We start from the raw sequence: 19,324 nt of genomic DNA, 5'->3' as shown, positions 1-19,324 counted from the left end.
TTGTAACACAGCAGACATATTGTTGACACATTGTTTACTGTTTACTTATTAATGTATGAAATAAGATGGAACACTTTTATTTATTTCTTATTTTATAGTGAAACAATCAGTAGAGAAAACTTTATTTGCTGTAAATAACCTGCTAATCTACAGCCTTCCAGTTAACACCTGTGGCTTATTCTTTTCTTTTTTTGTATTTGGGACCATTATCATAAATTTAAAATACAGTAGATGAAAAAAGTTATTTTTTTCTGTCATTTTATTGATTGAAACATGTTTTATAAGCATCAGTGTTAAACAAATGTTCTTACATGAAATGGGTTCAACTGATGAGATGGATTTTTTTAAATCAACATCACTTGTATCAGAGCTTTAGCCCCGCCCCTCTCTGATTTTTTACAGAGGGGTGTCCTGACATGATCAAGTTTTCCCAGGGGTCTCTGTAGACCCTCACACAGGCCTCTTTATGTGAAGTGCTCAGGGTTGACGAGCTCTATCAGGATAAACCTATCCAGGTGTGATAGAACTCTGCTGGCTCCTTGTTCCCATCAGGTGAGCCTGACCCCCGTGTGACTCCCCCCACCCCAGAATGTTTATCTGAGCCGTACCAACAAATAACCAAGATTTTTAACTTATGGTTCTTGTTCTGTTTGCTAGTGAAGCTTCTTTCAATACCAGCTGGGAAATCCTAATATGTAAGGACGTCAAGAAATCCTCGTTAAAAACCAGTAAAAATCAGATTCAGAGCAGTTTATCCAGGATGAATCCACGTCTCTGGGACTGCTCGCTCAGATTATCTGGATGATCCAGACCGGAAGTCTTAAAATATTATTAGTTTAGTTTGAACAAATATGTTGTAGTCCCTGATTTGATGGGGTTAATTACAAAAAAGCGAAGCTCTCGACACAGACATGCAGGTGGTATTTAGCAGGTTGGTAGAATGTAAACAGCTGAATGAACTAACCTAAGCTGTGTTTGCTCTTTGACCAGCAGAACCAGTGGACGTCCTCAAAGTATTAGCCTTTCAGAATTACCCTGAAGGAGTGTCAAAAACATCCGGATTCTGTTCAAACCGACGAGCATCCCAGCCGGACTCGGCCTACAGAGTCTCCAGACAGATCCAGATCAACGCCCCMACCTCACAGTTGTTCCCAGGTGAGACAGACCCCCAGTCTGGTTTATTTGAGAGGTTTTAAAGGTACTTCCTGTCCTCGAACCCGTTTGTTTTGTCCGTCCTTGCTCCGCTCCTGCAGGCGGAGTCTTCCCCGAGGACTTCTCCATCCTGACCACGGTTCGTCCCAAGTCCGGCCTCCAGTCCTTCCTGCTGTCGGTCTACAACGAGCAGGGGGTCCAGCAGCTGGGCGTGGAGGTGGGACGCTCGCCCGTCTTCCTGTACGAGGACCAGAGCGGCCGGCCCACCCCGGAGGACTACCCCCTGTTCCGAGGACTCAACCTGGTTGACGGGAAGTACGTCAGATCTCTGAACCACAGCTGAGGCTCGTTTAGAGCCTGAAGTCAGTAAAATGTGTTCGGCTGCTTTTCACGCCACAGTTTGAAGCTCAGAGCAGCTTCTGAGATACAGATGTTTTCATGACGGGTCTCAGGCAGTCCTGACAGATCGCAGGAGATAAATCGATGCTTAGAGGTGTTTGTTTTATAAAGCTGACTGAGTTTTTTGTGTCAGGCAGAAACATTATCACTCTTTGACCTTTGACACTCAGGTCCTCTGAAACTCTGGATGATGCAGAAGAAATATTTGTTTTAAATCTGTTGGATTAYGGACGGAACTCTGAATAATCCCCAGATGTTCTGAAAGCTTTCTCTTCAACGCGTCGCATGTTTGATCACAAACTGGTTGGAAAACCTTTCTTTAAAAACAGTGGAGTGTTTAACGAGAAACACTTTTATTTCCACTAAATTATTCCTCCTAAAAAAGCGAGGAAACAATCCCGACCCCCCCTCGTTGCTCTCCAGGTGCTCGTCTCTGGATTATCCGTCYCATCGGGGGTCAGTGGGCTCAGAGGCGGGTCAGAGTCAGAGAGACTTTGGATTGTTGGGCTCAGCGGGGCTGTTGTGGGCCACCTGACCTCGTTCATGAACTCACTGCCTCTGTTGTTTTAGAGAGGGTGGAGGAAGCGGGGGGCCGGAGCAACTGTAAACGTCCTTTTTGCCCCCTTTGATGACCTGATCCAAGTAGAGGCAGAGCTGCTAACCTTTCAGCACAAACCTGATTATGTCACTCAGACATGTGGAGCTGGAGCAGCTCGTGTGCAGGTCCAGAGTCGGGACACGGGGTTTACAGGAAATTAATCTGTTGAGAAAGGGAGAGTTTCACATAAATGACGGGTCAGAACCGGGTCAGGCTTAAACTGTAGACCTGTATCTTAGTGGAGCCTGTTCAGGTTATTGGAGAATCCTCTGATTGGTGATTTGAACTCCGTGCAAATCCTTTTCTATCCCCTTCAGGGGCGGAGCCTGATTGGCCACTCCCAAATGATTGACACATGGGGTGGGGTTTGCATGTGGCMTTTCAGAGATRGGCACTTAATAAGAAACTTGTTTGCTGGCTAGTGTAGCTTTTAGGACGTCTTGGCGATTGCTCTTGGCCACCACCACCCCAAAGTTCAGCTGAATATTTCTAAAAGTTGCAGAGTTTTAGCCATTTGAAATCGGTAGCCATGTTGGATTTTGTAATTGAAATCAGATTTTGTAAAATATTGTTTCTCGACTATTACTACTTTTCTGTTTATCAACTGTGTGTGTTTTTAATAATAGCTACATTAGCATTAGCATTATCAGTTAGCTTAATTGGGATTTACGATCCACATTTTTTTTGTTTATTCTTATCTAYGATCACAGCTGAATTAGCAGCCCATTCTCACTCCCAACTCGTCAAATAGTGACACTTTTCCAAGGTTCCCTCTGTGTCCGGTTTTGACGCGTTGGGTACCCCCTCACATCAGTTATTGATGAGATGGGGCGGAATCTGTTGTCATAATTTCAGAAAGTGTAGAAAATGCACAAAAACTAACTGTCCCAAAGCCTAAAATTACCTTTATTCACACTAGACATCCTGTCCCTGACCCYASTACCTAAAATTAAMCATSAACCCTGATCCCTAATAKTAACCATGGACCCCAACTCAAAGACCCMTATATTTTACATCCCAACATGTCAAAACCAGACGCTGAGGGAACCAGGAAATGCCTGGTGCGTCAATGTGACGCAAAGAGGGTACCTGATGCGTAAAAATAAGAAGCAGAGGGAACCTTGGAAAAGCGTCAATATGTGATGAGTCGGGAGTGAGAATGTGTTAGAATTAAAGCCATTTGAAGGTAGCTCTGTCAGCCATCTTGGATTTGTATTTGAAAACAGATTTTTAAAAAGATTGTTTTTCGGCGACTATTTGCTAATTTTATCTGTGTGTTTTTAAAAATGGCTAAATTAGCATTAGCATTAGCGGTTATCTTAGTTGGGATTTACAATTGACGTGTTTTGTTGAATCATTCTTAGCTACAGTCGCAGCTGAGTTAGAGCCATTTGAAGTTGTGGAGGCCATCTTGGATTTATTTATTTGTGAGTGCCCTCCTAAAGAACACCTTGGCCACCCCTGTGCCAACCCCCATGCAAAAATACCTAGCTCCGCCCCTGCTCCCCTATGTTTTGAGGATTTTCAAGGTCTTTACATTTTAAGTTCTGGAAAGTGGGACTCTGGCAGYTCCACATCTGATGGTTTATCCAGTTTGAAGTTGGTTTCATTCATTCTTTTCTCAAAATATCTCTTTTAAGGTGGACCTCAGAGTCTGGACTTAAAAAGCTGGATCTCCATTGTTGGTCCATGCGTCTGTGGAGAGGATGTTTAGTTTCAGGTTCTGTAGACAGCACCCCACACACAGTTTGTGTTCAAAATGGTAGTAGCTGAGAGTTCCTCAGCGGATTCTAAACCTTCAGTTATGTAGAAAATGACTCAAACAACCAGTGAACGTTCGTTTGGATATAGGTGACAAGTAATCCTCCAGGCCGTAGAGTTAAGCCCAAAGAGTGCTGCACATTTATTTCTCACTAAGCTCTGTGGCCTGGACCACTTTAGCTGTGTTTAGAAACATTTAGCTAACAGCATTTAATCAAATATTATAAAATTAGACGTCTGACATTTTGAAAGCAGGATGTTGGCGGCTCTCGTCGTCCTCCTCAGAAACGCTGTTTTGACTCCGTGTCTCCTGCTCTGTCCGGGCAGGCCTCCCCCCGGATCCTGACACACACTTTCCACAATGTTCACCACGTCTGTCATGCCGAGTAACCCAGAAGGAGGATTAAGTTTGGAGTTTAATGAGTGTAATCCTGTGTTAAACAAGGCCAGAGTGAGGGGGCAAGAATGTGGTCCGCTGTTGCCTGGTATGCAACGGGCTCGAAGGCGCAGCGGAACATGGCTGGAAGGGAAGGGAGGCGTCAGACTCACGTGTGACCCCAGTTAACTCTGTACATTTAAAGAGCTTTACCGGTCTTATCTCTTTATTCTGGGGCAGAAACATGAAAACATGACGTGTTTGTTGTGAAACGTGAAGGGTTGCAGCAAACCAGGAGGATGCATTGTCAGGTGTGATGTTGCAGCAACTGTTTCCTGCACCAGATGATCAGTTTGTTACTTCAGCTCTAAGATTCGTGTTTCTGGGATTCCGATAAATTTCACATTTCAGCTACGGTCAGGACTTTGACTCAGCTGTTCCAAAATACAGATTTTTTTCTCTTTTTTTTCTTTTTTTTATTAAGTGAAAAGATAAGAAAGAAAATAAGTAAAGTGAAAAGAGCTGAAACTACAAATGTATGAAATATATCTGCCAGTGGAGTAAGAAATTTTTACTTGGTAAGATTCTTGAAATAAGGAAAAATAGAGTCAAATCAAGTACTTCAAGAATCTTACCAAGTAAAATTTTCTTACTCCACTGGAAGAATTTTTTTACTTAATTTGAGTCAAATTTTCAGACTAACGAGACAAATAATCTTACACATTCTGAAAACAAGATGATTATTCTTACACAATCAGTTCTTGTTTAGTAAATCAGTCTGAAAACAAGATCAAAAAGACTTTTTGGTTGAAATAAGGTTTTAAAACTTGGTTAGGTGGACAGTTTTTCCTCCAGTTTTTATTCTTAATGTCGGCTTCTCCTGACTCCGAGCAGGTGGCACCGTGTGGCCATCAGCGTGGAGAAGAAGACGGTCACCGTCGTCGTGGACTGTAAGAAGAAGATCACCAAAGACCTCCTGAGGAGTGACCAAGCTTCCATCAGCACTAACGGCATCACTGTGTTCGGCACCCGGATTCTGGATGAGGAGTTTTTCCAGGTAAACCTTTCAAATCACCATTTTAACATGTGCCATTTTATTTCCCTTTAAAGCRTCTTTTGGGTTTATATTTACAGAAAACGATGCGGTTCTTGCCATCTCCTGGTTGTTGTTTCTGAGTTTTATTGCCCCGCTTCATGTGTTTTGCCTGGATGGTTTTTTGGGTTTAGCCCTTTTATTGACACGCAGCTGGACCTCTTTGATTCAGCCAAAAAGGAATGTGGAGCTGATCAAAACCAGAGCCAGATGTAGAGATGGGCTTTCGTGGTTTTATTAAGAACACGACACAGACAGAAGATAAAGCTGCTGCAGCGTGGTGACATGGAACTCGCTCAGACMAATCTGTTTTCAGGACAAATATAAAGGATTAAATTGCAGAAAAATGTTTAGTTTAGTCTGAAAACAGGTTGATTTTGAGTTTGATGCCAAGAAAGTCTGTTTTTACTGCAGCAGGGCTTAAAGATGAAAGTATGACTGTCTAAAGAAAACACAAGCAGATGATTCTGTGTGCAGAAATTTCATTTGGCTACAGACCTCCTCTAGTTTTTAAAATCAGTCAGGATCAAGTAAACATTCAAATATAAACAGTTTCTGCTTTCAGATGATTTACAGAACGAGGGGAACCAATGGCTTATAGAACTATAAAACCCTGGCTTTTCTTTTTTTAACATCCGACCATCTTTTTTTTTCTTTTTTATAAACATGTATCTGTCCATTCATGCCCTACCTGCTACAGGTTGGAAGCTGAGCTGAATGGAAGTCTTTCATTCCAGCATCAGGCCTCCCTTCTTTCCTCCCTGCCTGCTCTCCCTCTGCTCCCTCCCCTCCTCGTGGCCTCGTCCTGCTCGTGTCTCATGAGGCTGTCTATTCATGCCTCGCAGACGCTCTGAATCCGGCTCGCACCTACAGACATACCTGTGTGTGTTCCCGRCCGAAGCGTCTGAGCTGAAGGAGCAGATTGTGCTGAACACCACCAGCACTGCCGGAGGAGCTGAACCTGCCTGTTAATCTGTGTGGATGCAGTCAGTTTGCAGGATAAATCTAATATTCTGTGTCTTGTGATAGAAAAATGGATGATTTTTGACCTTTTTAAATGTAGAAACATGATGTGTCAATCATTCACGGCTGGCTAGAGATCTATGATCTGAAAAAAAAAGTTTTTTTCACTTTGCTGATCTTGGCATCAGGTGCAGACACGATAATCTTTTTGTGTTTCTGTTTCTTCATGTAGTTTATTTGCTGCTCGACTGTAGCTGTTGTTTGAGGGCTGTTTAATTACAGGTGACTGCGGTTCCACTGAAGGCATGTTGCTCTTGGGGAAGCAGCCGGGCTGATTACTGCCCTGTTTGATTCAGCCAGGGATGCTCTGATCTCACTGGATAATTACAGCACGCTGAGGTATTTTAGGAGAGTTGACTCAAAACACCAGCTTTGTTTCATGCAGGAACTTTGAAGAAACGCAGCCTGGAACCTTTGACCTCTTCGTGGTGTAAACATGGACCTCAGTGCCTTGTTGTCTGGAAGAAATGAAGCTGATTCATTTCAGGAATCTTTGTTTCATTTTGTGGAGTTCAAAAATCTGGGAGGGAGGGTTGGTTAGCTGATTGATTGGTCAGTCAGTCTGTTGGTTGGAGGAAGGGACTGTTGGTTAGTTCAGTGTTTCCCAAACCTGGTCCTCAAGGCACACTGCCCTGCAAGTTTTAGAGGTTTCCCTGCTCTTACATACCTGATTCATTCTTCTTCTTCTGTTCATTTTTATTCGCTCTTGGCGTATTTGTATTAAGTGCATTACCGCCACTTACCGGACWGGAGTGTGAATCTGGAGAACAGGCCACACCTGATTCAGATGACTGCAGTTCAACAAAAGCCTGCTAATCAGTAATCAATTGAAATCAGCTGTGTTGAAGCAGGGAAACATCTAAAACAGGGGTGTCAAACTCCAGTCCTCGAGGGCCGCTATCCTGCATGTTTTAGAGGTTTTCCAGCTCCAACACACCTGATTCAGTGATTGAATTAACTCTTCAAATTGGGCAGAAGCCTGTTAATTACCCAGCGATCAAAATCTGGTGTGTTGGAGCAAGAAAACCTCTAAAACATGCAGGATAGCGGCCCTCGAGGACAGGAGTTTGACACCCCTGATCTAAAACATGCAGGGCAGTGTACCTGGAGGACCAGGGTTGAAAAACATTGGCTAGTTGGTTGTTTGGTTATTTGGTTGTTTGGTTATTTGGTTGTTTGGTTGGTTGTTTAGTTGGTTGTTTGGTTGGTTTGGTCAGTTGTTTGTTTGTTTGGTTGGTTGGTTTGGTCGGTCGGTTGGTTGGTTGGTTGGTTGGTTGGTCGGTCGGTTGTTTGTTTGTTTAGTTGGATGGTTGGTCAGTTGGTTGGTTGTTTGGTTGGTCAGTTGGTTGGTTGTTTGGTTAGTCAGTTGGTTGGTTGTTTGATTGGTCAGTCGGTTGGTTGTGTGGTTGGTTGGTTGGCTGTAAGAAGGGAGTGCATTAGGTAGGATGCGGATGGTTGGTTGGAGATAGTAAGTGAGTTAGGTAGGAAAAGTTGTAAAAACTAAATAAACTGTATTTCTATAGCACCTTTCACAGACACAAGCATCACAAAGTGCTTAACAGAGAGCAGAATAACTAAAAACAACAAAAACAGGTCACAAATTTAATGAAGGACATTTAAAAACAATAAACAACACTTAACTAGACGGCTGTCTAAATAAAAATGTCTTAAGATGTTTCTTAAAAGAGTCAGTAGAATCGGAGCAAAGGGACAGAGGGAGAACGTTCCAGAGCCTCAGGACCACCACCTGAAAAGCTTTGTCTCCACAGGTTTTATAATGGGTTCGAGGGACCACCAGCAGCATTTGATTAGAAGACCTTAAAGTCCTGGATGGACAGAGAGGCTTCAGAAGGTCCAGTATGTATTTGGGGGTCTGACCATGAAGTGCTCTGAAGGTTAAAACCAACATTTTAAAATGACTCCTCAAAGTCACAGGGAGCCAGTTAGAGGCTAAACCAGGTGTAATGTGGGCTCTCCTGGTCTCCTCACCGCAGAGTTCTGCACAGACTGAAGCAGAGCCAAGGAGGATTTGTTTAGATACGTAAAAAGGCTGTTATAGTAATCTAAATGATAAGAAATGAAAGTGTGAAGTTGTTTGTTAGGATGGTTGTTTGGGGGGAGAGAATTAGGGAGGAGGTGGTTGTTTGGTTAGTTATTGGTTGGTTGGAGGTAGAGGTGGGTTAGGGAAGGAAAGATGGCTGTTGGTTGGAAGTATGGGGTTAGGGAGGGGAGGACAGACGGATTGATAATTCCTCTGTTGCTTCTTGTGTTGACTTTTGACCCTGAGATCATTAGAGCTGAGTTTGTGCAGCCCCAGGCTTTTTTCCTTTCACTTCACAGTGGAACACACCCCAGGTGTCTCTCTGCAGAAGACATGTTTTATCATCCCAGCTGTTCACTCTTAACCCCTGTCTGTCCTGGAGCCTGTCTTTGGGTCCATTTCTTCAGCTAAAATGTGTTTTTTTTTCTGTGAGTTTGGTCCTGTTAGATGGTAGTTGTTTGTTTTTGTGAAGGTATGTTAATGAGCTGCAGAAGGGAGACACCTGGGTGCTAACAAAAACTTTAATATACCAAGTTAATGAGAAGAGCAACATAAATCATATAAAGACTTGTATCAAACTGAACTTTGGATAAAAGTGTGGATTCTTTTGTTCTTAGGTCAGCACACGAGGCATTAGATTGGGCTGCAAAAGTATTTACCCCCTTGGTGTTCTCTTTAATTTGCTTGACAACTTGAAATTTCAGTATTATAATAGCATATAATATTGTCTTTAAATATTGTAAAAAATAAAGTACATTAAAGACTCCTCAAATGTTCAGAGGATGGTGCTTCGTTCATATGGGACCATAAATATACAAATCAGATCTGGAGCAAACCTAACACCAATCATCTTGTTGAGAACCTTATAGTGAAGCATGGTGGGGACAGTATTATGCTGCGGGGATGTTTTCATTAGCAAGGACTGTGAAATAATAAATAGATTAAACAGACCCACAGTGACCCAGTCCAATAGTTCAGCCTAGAATCTCTGGGTTGTTGAAAAGACTTGATTTTTTTTTAGCTTCCCACTTGTTTCATTCCAGAGTTGCTTCCCAGCTGTCTCTGAAGCAGCCTGTGGTCCATTTACATGTTCATATTCATTAACACACCAAGCATGACTTATTCATGTGGAATTATAGACCCATTGAATTGCAGCTATGCCGTGTCATGAAGGTTCAGGCTCATCTGGCTGCTTATGTTGTCAGAGCATGAATTGTAATGAGGCAGCCAGTCGCCACGGTGCAATAATAACGTGTTACACAGAATTTTCATTGTGTGTTTGAGATGGTAGAAGTGAGGTGGTTTTCTTGTCCTGAGTGCACAGATGAGGTGAAACATAAGATCGGTCATTCAAACTGTAGGAAAAGGTTAAAGCATTAGTCCATCCTCTGACTCAGGGAGGAGTCTGTCAGGCTGAAGCAGACAAACAGGATGATGATGGATCCATGGAGAGGGTTTCAAGAAGCACTGCTGATTTTCTCATTGAACATGCCTCAGCACAATGTTGTTTACTCTAGAGAACATTTTAGGATCCATAGATCTGTTTTTTCATCCTTTTCGTTGAATGAAGACATACACACATACATTCTCCTAACAAGTCGCAGCCTGTTTGATTTCTCCTGGATGTCTTGCCGATCTTTCTTGAATGAATGCTTTCCCTGCAGACAAATGTATCAAGATTCTGTCTTTGGGTTCAGGTGTCTCTGTGTGCTCACCTGCCTTCTCTGTACCTCATTAAAAACCCTACTCATCTTTCTTTGCAGAGTGCATAAAGATTTAAATCCAAACCTTAAAGGATCTGTGATTCTGTATTTCCAAACTTGAAAAAAGTTTCATGTTTTCACTGCTACATTTGCTGTCTTGCAGCAATTTGTGTGCTTTGGCCGAGAGATTGATAACAAAACTGCTGTGTCAAACTTTGTGGTGCACTGTTCCAACAATAAGGAAAACATTGTTGTTAGATGTTTTATTAGGGTTTTATTGCTCCTTTTTGGGCTGTTTTCCTTATGTTTGCAAAATATAATTGATAACCAGGCTTGCACAATATTTGGAGAACATACAAATGTTCCTGAAGACCATTTGGTCCCTGTATAACCAATGGGAGAGTTTGGTTTGTTGGTAGAAAGAGGCAGCAGGAGGTGTAAAAGTTCATCAGGTTTGTGTACATTCTGTACATTATTTGTTGCCCTCTGAAGCTTCCTCCTGTCTGCCTTAGTGCTGCTCCTTTATCGTACAATGATGCAGGAAGGACCGTATTGTACCATGATGCAGGATGATACATAAGATTCAGGAAGGCCCGTATGGTACAATGATTCAGGAAGGACCATATCGTACAATGATGCAGGAAGGACTGTATTGTACCATGATGCAGGAAGATCCATATGATTCAGGAAGGTCTGTATGGTACGATGATTCAGGAAGGACCGTATCGTACCATGATGCGAGAAGGACTGCATGATTCAGGAAGGCCCGTATGGTACAATGATTCAGGAAGGATTGTATCGTACAATGATTCAACAAGGACAGTACCGTACAATGATTCAAGAAGGACCGTATCGTATGATGATTCAAGAAGGACCGTACCATACAATGATTCAAGAAGGACTGTATCGTATGATGATTCAAGAAGGACCGTACCGTACAATGATTCAAGAAGGACCGTATCGTACAATGATTCAAGAAGGACCGTACCGTACAATGATTCAAGAAGGACCGTATCGTACAATGATTCAAGAAGGCCCGTACCGTCCAATAATTCAAGAAGGACCATATGGTGCAATGATTCAAGAAGGGCCGTATCGTACAATGATTCAGGAAGGTCCGTATCGTACAGTGATTCAAGAAGGTCCGTATTGTACAGATTCAAGAAGGTCCGTATTGTACAATGATTCAAGAAAGTCCGTATCATACAGTGATTCAAGAAGGTCCGTATCATACAATAATTCAAGAAGGTCTGTGTCGTACAGATTCAAGAAGGTCCGAATTGTTCAATGATTCAGGTAGGACCGTATCGTACCAAGATGCAGGAAGGTCCATATCTTACAATGATGCAGGAAGGACTGCATCATACCATGATGCAGGAATTAACATATGGTACCATGATGCAGGAAGTTCCATGTGATGCAGGAAGGGCCGTATAGCCCCAAGATGCAGGAAGCTCTGTATTCCACAATGATGCTAGAAGGAACGTATCGTACAGTGATGCAAGAAGAACCGTATCATACCAGGATGCAGGAAGGTTCAATTGATGCAGGAAGGACCAAATCGTACCATGATGCAGGAAGGACCTCAGGAGGTGCAGACCTGCTGGACCTTCTTGCTGACAGCTGTGATGTTGTGAACCACTCTCAATGTTTCTGACATATTTAACTAATATATGCTCTGGTATTTTTACTGTGGGGTTTAAAATAAACCGGCAGTCTGCTGCAACATGCTGACAGCAGGTGCTTGCTTTTATCTGTGTCATGGATCTTTATGTGATTTCCTGAAGTAAAGCCAGAGCTGATAACATCATTTTCAGGTGTGTCGGGTTAGTTTGCTCTCTGCGTCGTGTCAGAGGGGATGTGTCGGCCAAGCTGTGTAATTATACAAGGCAGCAGAGCTTGCCAGACTCCATAAAACTAAAGAGATGATATCTGTGGTTAAAGTTTTAAATCATGTCTTTTTGCTTCCTGTGTTCTGAGTGAGAACGAGACGAGACACGAGCATCCCGCTGGCTGAGGTGTTGCTAACTCTGCTGCTTTCTGTTTGTCTGCAGGGCGACATCCAGCAGCTCCTGATTGTTGCTGATCCCAAAGCAGCGTATGACTACTGTGAACACTACAGCCCAGACTGTGACACCCCCCACAGAGACTCCCTGCAGGCCCAGGAACCAGAAGAGGTCAGCTGACTGGGGGAGGGTGGGGGGAGGTGATAGAAACCTCAGCTAAGAAGAAACCAAAAAGCATCACTTTTACCTGTTTGGTTGATATTTACAGACACAATCTGGTTTTATTCACTCATTAAAATCTTAGTTTCAGACAAAAATTTTAATACAATTAATTTTTATTTTGTTATAAATCCAGAATGTCAATAAATTCACACACAAACACTTTAAAGAACTTGTGACATCAAATTTTTATAATAAATATGAAATTGCTTTTGGAGAGATGACATTGAGAACATGTTGCAAAAAAGATTTCACGCTGCTGAGATGAACACTTGTTGAGATATTCACATGTGAAGTAACAGGAAGTGATGTCAAAGGGGAATATCTGCATGTAAACAAAGCGTTGCTACAATAACTAACAATACAAACTGTAGAAAAGAATCTGATGTTACTTTGGATTATTATGAGACTATCAGAGATGAAGAAGAGTCAGAGTTCAGATAATATTGTTTCGATAAATAAAGACAAGAGAGTTAATTTTCTAAGTGTTCCTCTTTGATATCACTTCCTGTTTGACTTTGTTTGAGCTACGTTCAAAATAAAATATTCAAGTCATGCAACGAAATGGTTAAAATCATGTTCTATGCCAAGTTTCTTATATGTAAAGATGTTTTCTTTGAATTTTTCCATTTGAAGGATATACGTCACAGGTACTTTAAAGTTGTATTTACTTTATTTATATGGTCACTTTGCAGACATTAAAACCACAGATTAGAAAGTTTGGTCATATATTCCTGTCAGGATCATAGCTGAGCAGTGAGTGACACCACACACATTCATCATGTTGTAAGAAGCTGGTTTAAACCAGCTGACAGATTCACCTTCTTCTGTCTTCTTTTCACCACTGCTGACAGCTTCATTAACTCCAAGCTTTTACTTAAAGCATCAGTTTTGTGAGTGAACACAGAGCTTTGAACTTTAACACATATAAAAACAAAGATTTCAAACTTCTCCACAAATCATCAGAAACAATGATTTTGTGTAAATCTGAAAATAAAGAGCAACAAGTTAAACACTGTGTAAGATTTGATAAACGTCTTCAAAAGGGATCATGTGGAAAAGTTACAAACAGGTAGTGTCTTATCTACAACAGGTAAGATATTAACTGTTTAGAACCCTTCCATACAATCCCTCTTTAACAGACCTGATCTATCATTTTAATTCTTTGTTTAAGCTTGTTGCCAAAGAAACATTTTGCATCTTTTGTGTCGTTGGAGGGGAGAACAAGACAAACTCCACGACACAAAGATGAATTTTGTCTGCTTTTTTATCTGAAAATGTTCCGTTTGAAATCTCATAAATGCAGCCAGTTATTTGGTTGGATCTTTTTCTGCTTTTTATGAGCGCTTTAAAGATCCATCTGCTGTTTGTTAGTCAGCTCTCTTGTAGCAGCTTCCAGCGTTTGGTTACACTTAAAGTCAGTCTGTTTATTTTGGATTATTTTTAGCTAATGGTTGTTTCTGATGCCTTTATTTGTCCGTTTACGTGGTAAATTAAAGAATATCTGCTGTCTGCTGCAAGCAGGAGTAGAAAGTGAAGCAGCTTGAACATGCAGCCTGATGAAGATGATTATTGTTTGGATCATTGTGGTAAAATCATGYTCTGCTTCAGCTGAAGACTAAAACCTGCTGCTCTCTCTCTCTCCTAACCTCTCCAGTACACTACTGATGATTTAGATTACAGTCAGTTCTATGATTACGCTGAGGGACCAACCATCAGCCCAACTGATGAGTATTCTGAACAGCAGGTAAATAAAAAAAAACCAGGAACAATAAATGTTTGTGTTTTTTGTTGTTTTGTCCGTTAACGACCCGTCCTCATGTGTCAGTGTTGTGTTTGTGTTTACTCTCAGTTACTTGGTGATGTAATAATGTTAAACTTGCTGTTTATACTGTTTATGTTTAGTAGAAATCCGAGGCCCTGATTCACTAAAACTGAGCAGCTTCTGGTTTTTCCTCCACTTTTTGTGCATCGTTTACGTAATCTGTAAATACGTAACCGTAACCACAGATTACGTAATTAATCGAAAATATAAGCTTTTTAAATTTTATTTAATGTCTAATTGCTTTATTTTAATGTGAACAAACTCTGTCAGTGAATAGAGACGGTGTTTGCGCAGCAGCACAGCTTGAGGCACGTGTTTGGAAAAGTCATGCAGTTCTGGTGCATCAGGGTCTGGGGGAGCATCTGAAAACAAAATAAGTTTTATTTGTCTGTTTTTCTGTTTTAAGAAGTCTTTAACACTGAATACACTGTGCATTATCAGTATTTTATTTTATAAATCAGCCTCACTTTTACAACAACCTGATTTAATCCTCTGTAAACGTAAAGAGTAAATTTTCAGTGTGAGCCATGAAGAGCTGAGCCTTTATGGAGCTAAATTTGGGTCTTAAGTTTTGTTCAAAATACAAAGTTTTTGAAACAAAAAAAAATTGAAACCAAAAAAACGAGATGTTTGAAACTTTTCCAGTTTCTAATATAAGTTTTGCAGTTTTTTTCAGTTTCAAAACCTTTTTATTTTGAACGAACCTTATGACCCAACTTGATCTGCGTAAGCCCTGTCCAGATGTGTTTGATCCCGATCAGCTGCAGCTCTTCTACATGTCGTGTGGCCGTGGCTGCTCCTAAATCACTCTCTTCCTGGTGTTCTCTGTCGCCGCCGCCTCTTGCAGAGAAAGAAACGTAGTGTCGCCGTGAAAAAGAAGACGAGCAGAAAGTCCGTCAGTAAAGCGGAGCCCTTTAGGTCCTCGCCCGCCAAACGCTCGTCTGCTAAAAGGTCGAGGATGTTTGGCTACCAGGCCACAGCGCCACACAGAGGCGCTTCTAGGGTAAACATTCATCTAAAAGAAAAAAAGATCAAACGCCATCAAGATTCTCCTGCCTTCGGTTATAAAAGGAAAATCTCTGATGGCTCTTAGGCCCCGCCCCCTAACCGCCTGCGTGTAGCTGAGCCCCTTCAACACCTCCTAATAAAAACCTTTGATTAACCCAGGTTCTTCTTTCCTTCTTCCCACCACCCCTCAGCTAAACAATGTAGAGGGAGATTACAATACAGACATTGACTACGGAACTGTAGATGAGACTCAGACTCAGACCCCCGCTGCCACGAGCGGACCCCACCAGGTAACGTCCTGTTTTCATTTTGTCCTTTTAAAAAGCCACAGTTTGGTGTCTCTGGAGCTGTGAGCCTGGAGGGAGAGCTGGTGTGAGATAAAGACACACTCATTCAGAGGAATCAGTGTGTCTCAGAAAGCCTGGTGCTGAAGTGATGGACACGTTTACATCATGCATGTTCTGACCGATCAGTTTTCATCCTCCTGGTTAGAGGTGATTCATCATCATTTTATTGGTTAAATCTGGTTTTAATTCGCCTCTGACCTGAACATACACCTTTATACGGAAGAGGATTAGAGCCACTGGAAATATAAAAAAATGAATTCTGACTTTAATCTCAGAATTGTGACTTTTTTCCTCAGAATTCTGAGATTAATTCAATTCAGTTCAATTTAATTCAAAAATACTTTATTGATCCCAGAGGGAAATTAGGTGTTGTTGTAACTCATTTAACTAAAAACTTATTGTAGATGCTATGGTCTATGACAGTCTGATGAAGGCTGTGTCCAAAACAACAGGACGGGTCCTCTGAAGGCCGAATTCATCGGTTCATACGGCACAGTGCCGCGATGAAGGACGTCCAAAACCGAAGACTCCTCCGATGCGGCCGACAAATACGTCCTTCCTTTGGCCCGAATCGAAGGACAGGTCTGATGGATCCTTCCCGGCCCAGCGTATCCCATAATGCTTTGTGGCCTGACCAGAGATTTTTTTAAGTTAGTAATGGTGGACGAAGCGAGACAAAAGAATACGTTTTAAATAAAAATATGGCGATATAAAAATATTTTTTTTAGCAGTTGTAATTCTAATACTTTTATCATTTGTATAGACATGTTTTTAAATATTATTTTTGTCATAAAAAACGTGAAATAAACATGCACCTACAGCGGGTCAATTAGTTCTTCAAATGTTACCTTTAAGTTAATTTTATAGTTTTGTGATATTTTTTAACGTCGACACAGTTGTTAGGTGACATGACGTACGCCGGGGTGGACGGGACGCTAGACCGTCCAAATTCACAGACTCTTTTTTTTTCTGGTCTACCAAGGACCCGGCCCACCTTAATTGGGTAGTCTGGGTCCTCCGGAGGACCCGGCCTGTCGTTTTGGACACAGCCGAAGAGGATGGTCAGGGTTGTCCACAATGTTCTTGATTTTATGTAAAATCCTTCTTCGCACCATCATCTCCAGAGGTTCCACAGTCGTCCCCAGAACAGAACCAGCCCTCTTTATCAGGTTGTTTAGCCTTTTTATTTATTAATGTCAGATTTCTGACTTTATTCTCAGAATTCTGAGATTAAAGTCAGAATTCTGAGATTAAAGTCAGAATTCTGAGAAAAAAAGTCAGAATTCTGAGATTAAAGTCAGAATTCTGAGATTAATGTCCTGCTGTCCATCACCTCAGCTGCTTGGTTCTGATCAGTAGTTGTGACAAACAGAACCAGGATCGACGAGGCTAACACTTCCCCACAGTCTGCTCTGATCCTGCTTTGTCTGCTGCGTTCGAGGACAAATTAGATGGGATTACACAGCCTGTTCTAAATGATTCATTTGGCAGGATGGACTTCTGCCAGCAGCAAAGTGTAATTGCATCTGCTCTGTCCCGCTCCGAGCTCAAACCCACGGCGAGCACCGTGCGGAACGAGACAAACAAACTCTGCCAAGCGGCTGTGGTTGGAGAGCTGCAGCCAAAACAGAACCTGCTTTAACTTCAGAATAATCATTTATTCAAAACGATTTCTTGTTCAGTTCTGTTGTTGTTCTGAGATAAAGATGCATCAGTGAAAACAAAAACATCTTATTCATTTTTGAAACATTTTCAAAACCTTTATTTTGGCTCCTGAAAAATTGGCAAAAATATGTAAAAAATGTAAAATGGCTAAGATGTTATTGTTGTTACTTTTACAATTTTCTGCATTTAATATTCAGTACAAATACTGTTTGCTTTATTAACAAGAAAAAGTAGATTTCTTTGCTTTAGTTGCATAAAGTGAGACTTCAGGTCTTTGGAAATGGAGTTCTGTGTAAACAATCATTATCTTATCTGTTGTAGATAACTTTTAATTTGAGGAACTTAAAAACAGCTAATCTGAGCTGGATTAAGACTAATATGGATTGCTGCTGTCTTAAAAAATCTTCAATTAAAAAAAATCTAAAAAAATGTCTTTTTTACCTGTTAAATTGCAAAGTTAAGGTTCATAAAGCAAAACTTGCTAAAACATTTTGAGATTGACGTTATTTTAAGACAAAGCAACTGTTTAGATTAGCAATAAGCTAATCAGAATTGTACTTTATTTCTCCAAACTAGTTATCTTCAACAGGTAAGATGTTAGTTATTCACAATTGTTTCACAGAATCCCATTTAAAAAGAGCTGAACTGTCACTTTAAACTAACGTTTCTGTCTTTGTGGTTCCTCACCATCACTTTCTCCTCCCTGCTTGTGTAACACCTGGAAGGCTGTGGGGGAGGAGTTTGTCGGTGCGTTTGTCACCGAGGCCCCTCCCGTTGCTCCGGAGCCGGGCGCCGTGCCCGAAACGGGCGACGGCTCGGACGCCGGTGCCAAAACGTTTGACTTCAAGGAGTACGACCTAAACGAGTTGGACTTGGGTGAGGTTGACAAAAAGCTGTACGATTACGGGGCATATGATGATTACGGGACGGCCCAGCCCAAAGCCCCGGCGGCCTACGATGACGAGGTGGGGCTCGGGGTCGCTGCAGAAACCGATGTTTCTGAGAGTTCTGTGAGTATGGCCCCCCCTGAGCTGGTGACACAGGGGGGTGTGCACGAACAGATCCGCCTCTCCGTGCATGACGTTCTGGTGGCTTGGCATGAGAAAACTGTCATTGTCAAATAACTTGACTGGAGACTTCTAAACTAAAGGGACAGTGCATGCAGTTTCTTCCACAGGGTGGTATTAAATAATAAACATGTATATTTAAAAATGAAAGGACTTCCTGTTTCAGTTCCAAACTTCAGTCATTGGATGTTAGTCCAACTCAAACCATGCTTAGCCCTGCCCCCACATTTATCCTTCAGCAGTTGGATCTGATCCTGTTTTCTCTGCTGTTTCAACAAGCAGCCTGTGACATGTTCCTGCCTTTGTGCACAACATTCAACCAATAAATTATAGGGAGCTCCCTGCAAACACACAAACACACACACACGCGGGCACACACTTGTAAAGATGTTAGGGCCTTTCTTTCTGCCCAGTATCTTAGTCCAGACCAGATCTTTTAAAGTGGGGGTTTTGTGGAAAAGTCAWCAATAGCTTATCTGTCACAGATAGCTCTTTTAAATACTATTTTTATTGATGTAAAATGCAACCCACCATTTTTAATTGTGATTTTCAAATATTCAGAATCTAGTTTCCTAAATTGTACATAAACCTGCTACCATTTTTTAATGTTTAGGTGTTTGGACCTAAACATATAGGCAGCAGGTATATTTCCAAAATTATCTAATAAATAAAATCTGGTCGGTGCAAAAAAAAAATCACTGGAGGACTGAACATAAATCCAAGGATCTGAACAATAGTGGGAGAACTGTGTCCAGTTTCCAAGTGTGATGATTACTTAAAGAGAGCAGGTGGGAAGATTACTGAGTGTGAGTAGGTGTGAAGATTACTAAGTCACAGCAGGTGTGAAGATTCCTGATGAGAGCAAGTGTAACAATTACTGAGTGAGAGCAGGTGTGAAGATTACTAAGTCACAGCAGGTGTGAAGATTCCCGATGACAGCAGGTGAAACAATTACTGAGTGAGAGCAGGTGTGAAGATTACTGAGTGAGTACAAGTGTGACGATTACTGAGTGAGAGCAGGTGTGAAGATTACTGAGTGAG

General features: G+C 41.6%; 1 protein-coding gene and 1 long non-coding RNA gene across 2 annotated transcripts in view; both read left to right on the top strand.

The window, feature by feature from the left end:
• The window catches only part of col11a1a (collagen, type XI, alpha 1a), a gene marked incomplete in the record, with an annotated part of 84,935 nt that overhangs the window by 7,065 nt on the left and 58,546 nt on the right, over window positions 1-19,324 (top strand). Inside the window, 8 exon segments of the mRNA XM_014021010.1 lie at window positions 991-1,155; window positions 1,254-1,467; window positions 5,181-5,343; window positions 12,201-12,323; window positions 14,029-14,118; window positions 15,044-15,199; window positions 15,396-15,494; window positions 17,942-18,226. Of these exon segments, the coding sequence (XP_013876464.1) occupies window positions 991-1,155; window positions 1,254-1,467; window positions 5,181-5,343; window positions 12,201-12,323; window positions 14,029-14,118; window positions 15,044-15,199; window positions 15,396-15,494; window positions 17,942-18,226 (1,295 nt within the window).
• Window positions 18,233-19,324, top strand: part of LOC106526407 (uncharacterized) — a 2,624-nt gene continuing 1,532 nt past the window's right edge. Inside the window, exons 1-2 of the long non-coding RNA XR_001311252.1 lie at window positions 18,233-19,097; window positions 19,175-19,303. This is a non-coding gene — a long non-coding RNA (uncharacterized LOC106526407). The remainder of the gene's footprint in view (window positions 19,098-19,174; window positions 19,304-19,324) is intronic.

The sequence above is a fragment of the Austrofundulus limnaeus genome, unplaced genomic scaffold, assembly GCF_001266775.1.
Source record: "Austrofundulus limnaeus strain Quisiro unplaced genomic scaffold, Austrofundulus_limnaeus-1.0 Scaffold275, whole genome shotgun sequence".
Taxonomy (NCBI): domain Eukaryota; kingdom Metazoa; phylum Chordata; class Actinopteri; order Cyprinodontiformes; family Rivulidae; genus Austrofundulus; species Austrofundulus limnaeus.
This window is presented reverse-complemented; position numbering and strand designations above follow the sequence as displayed.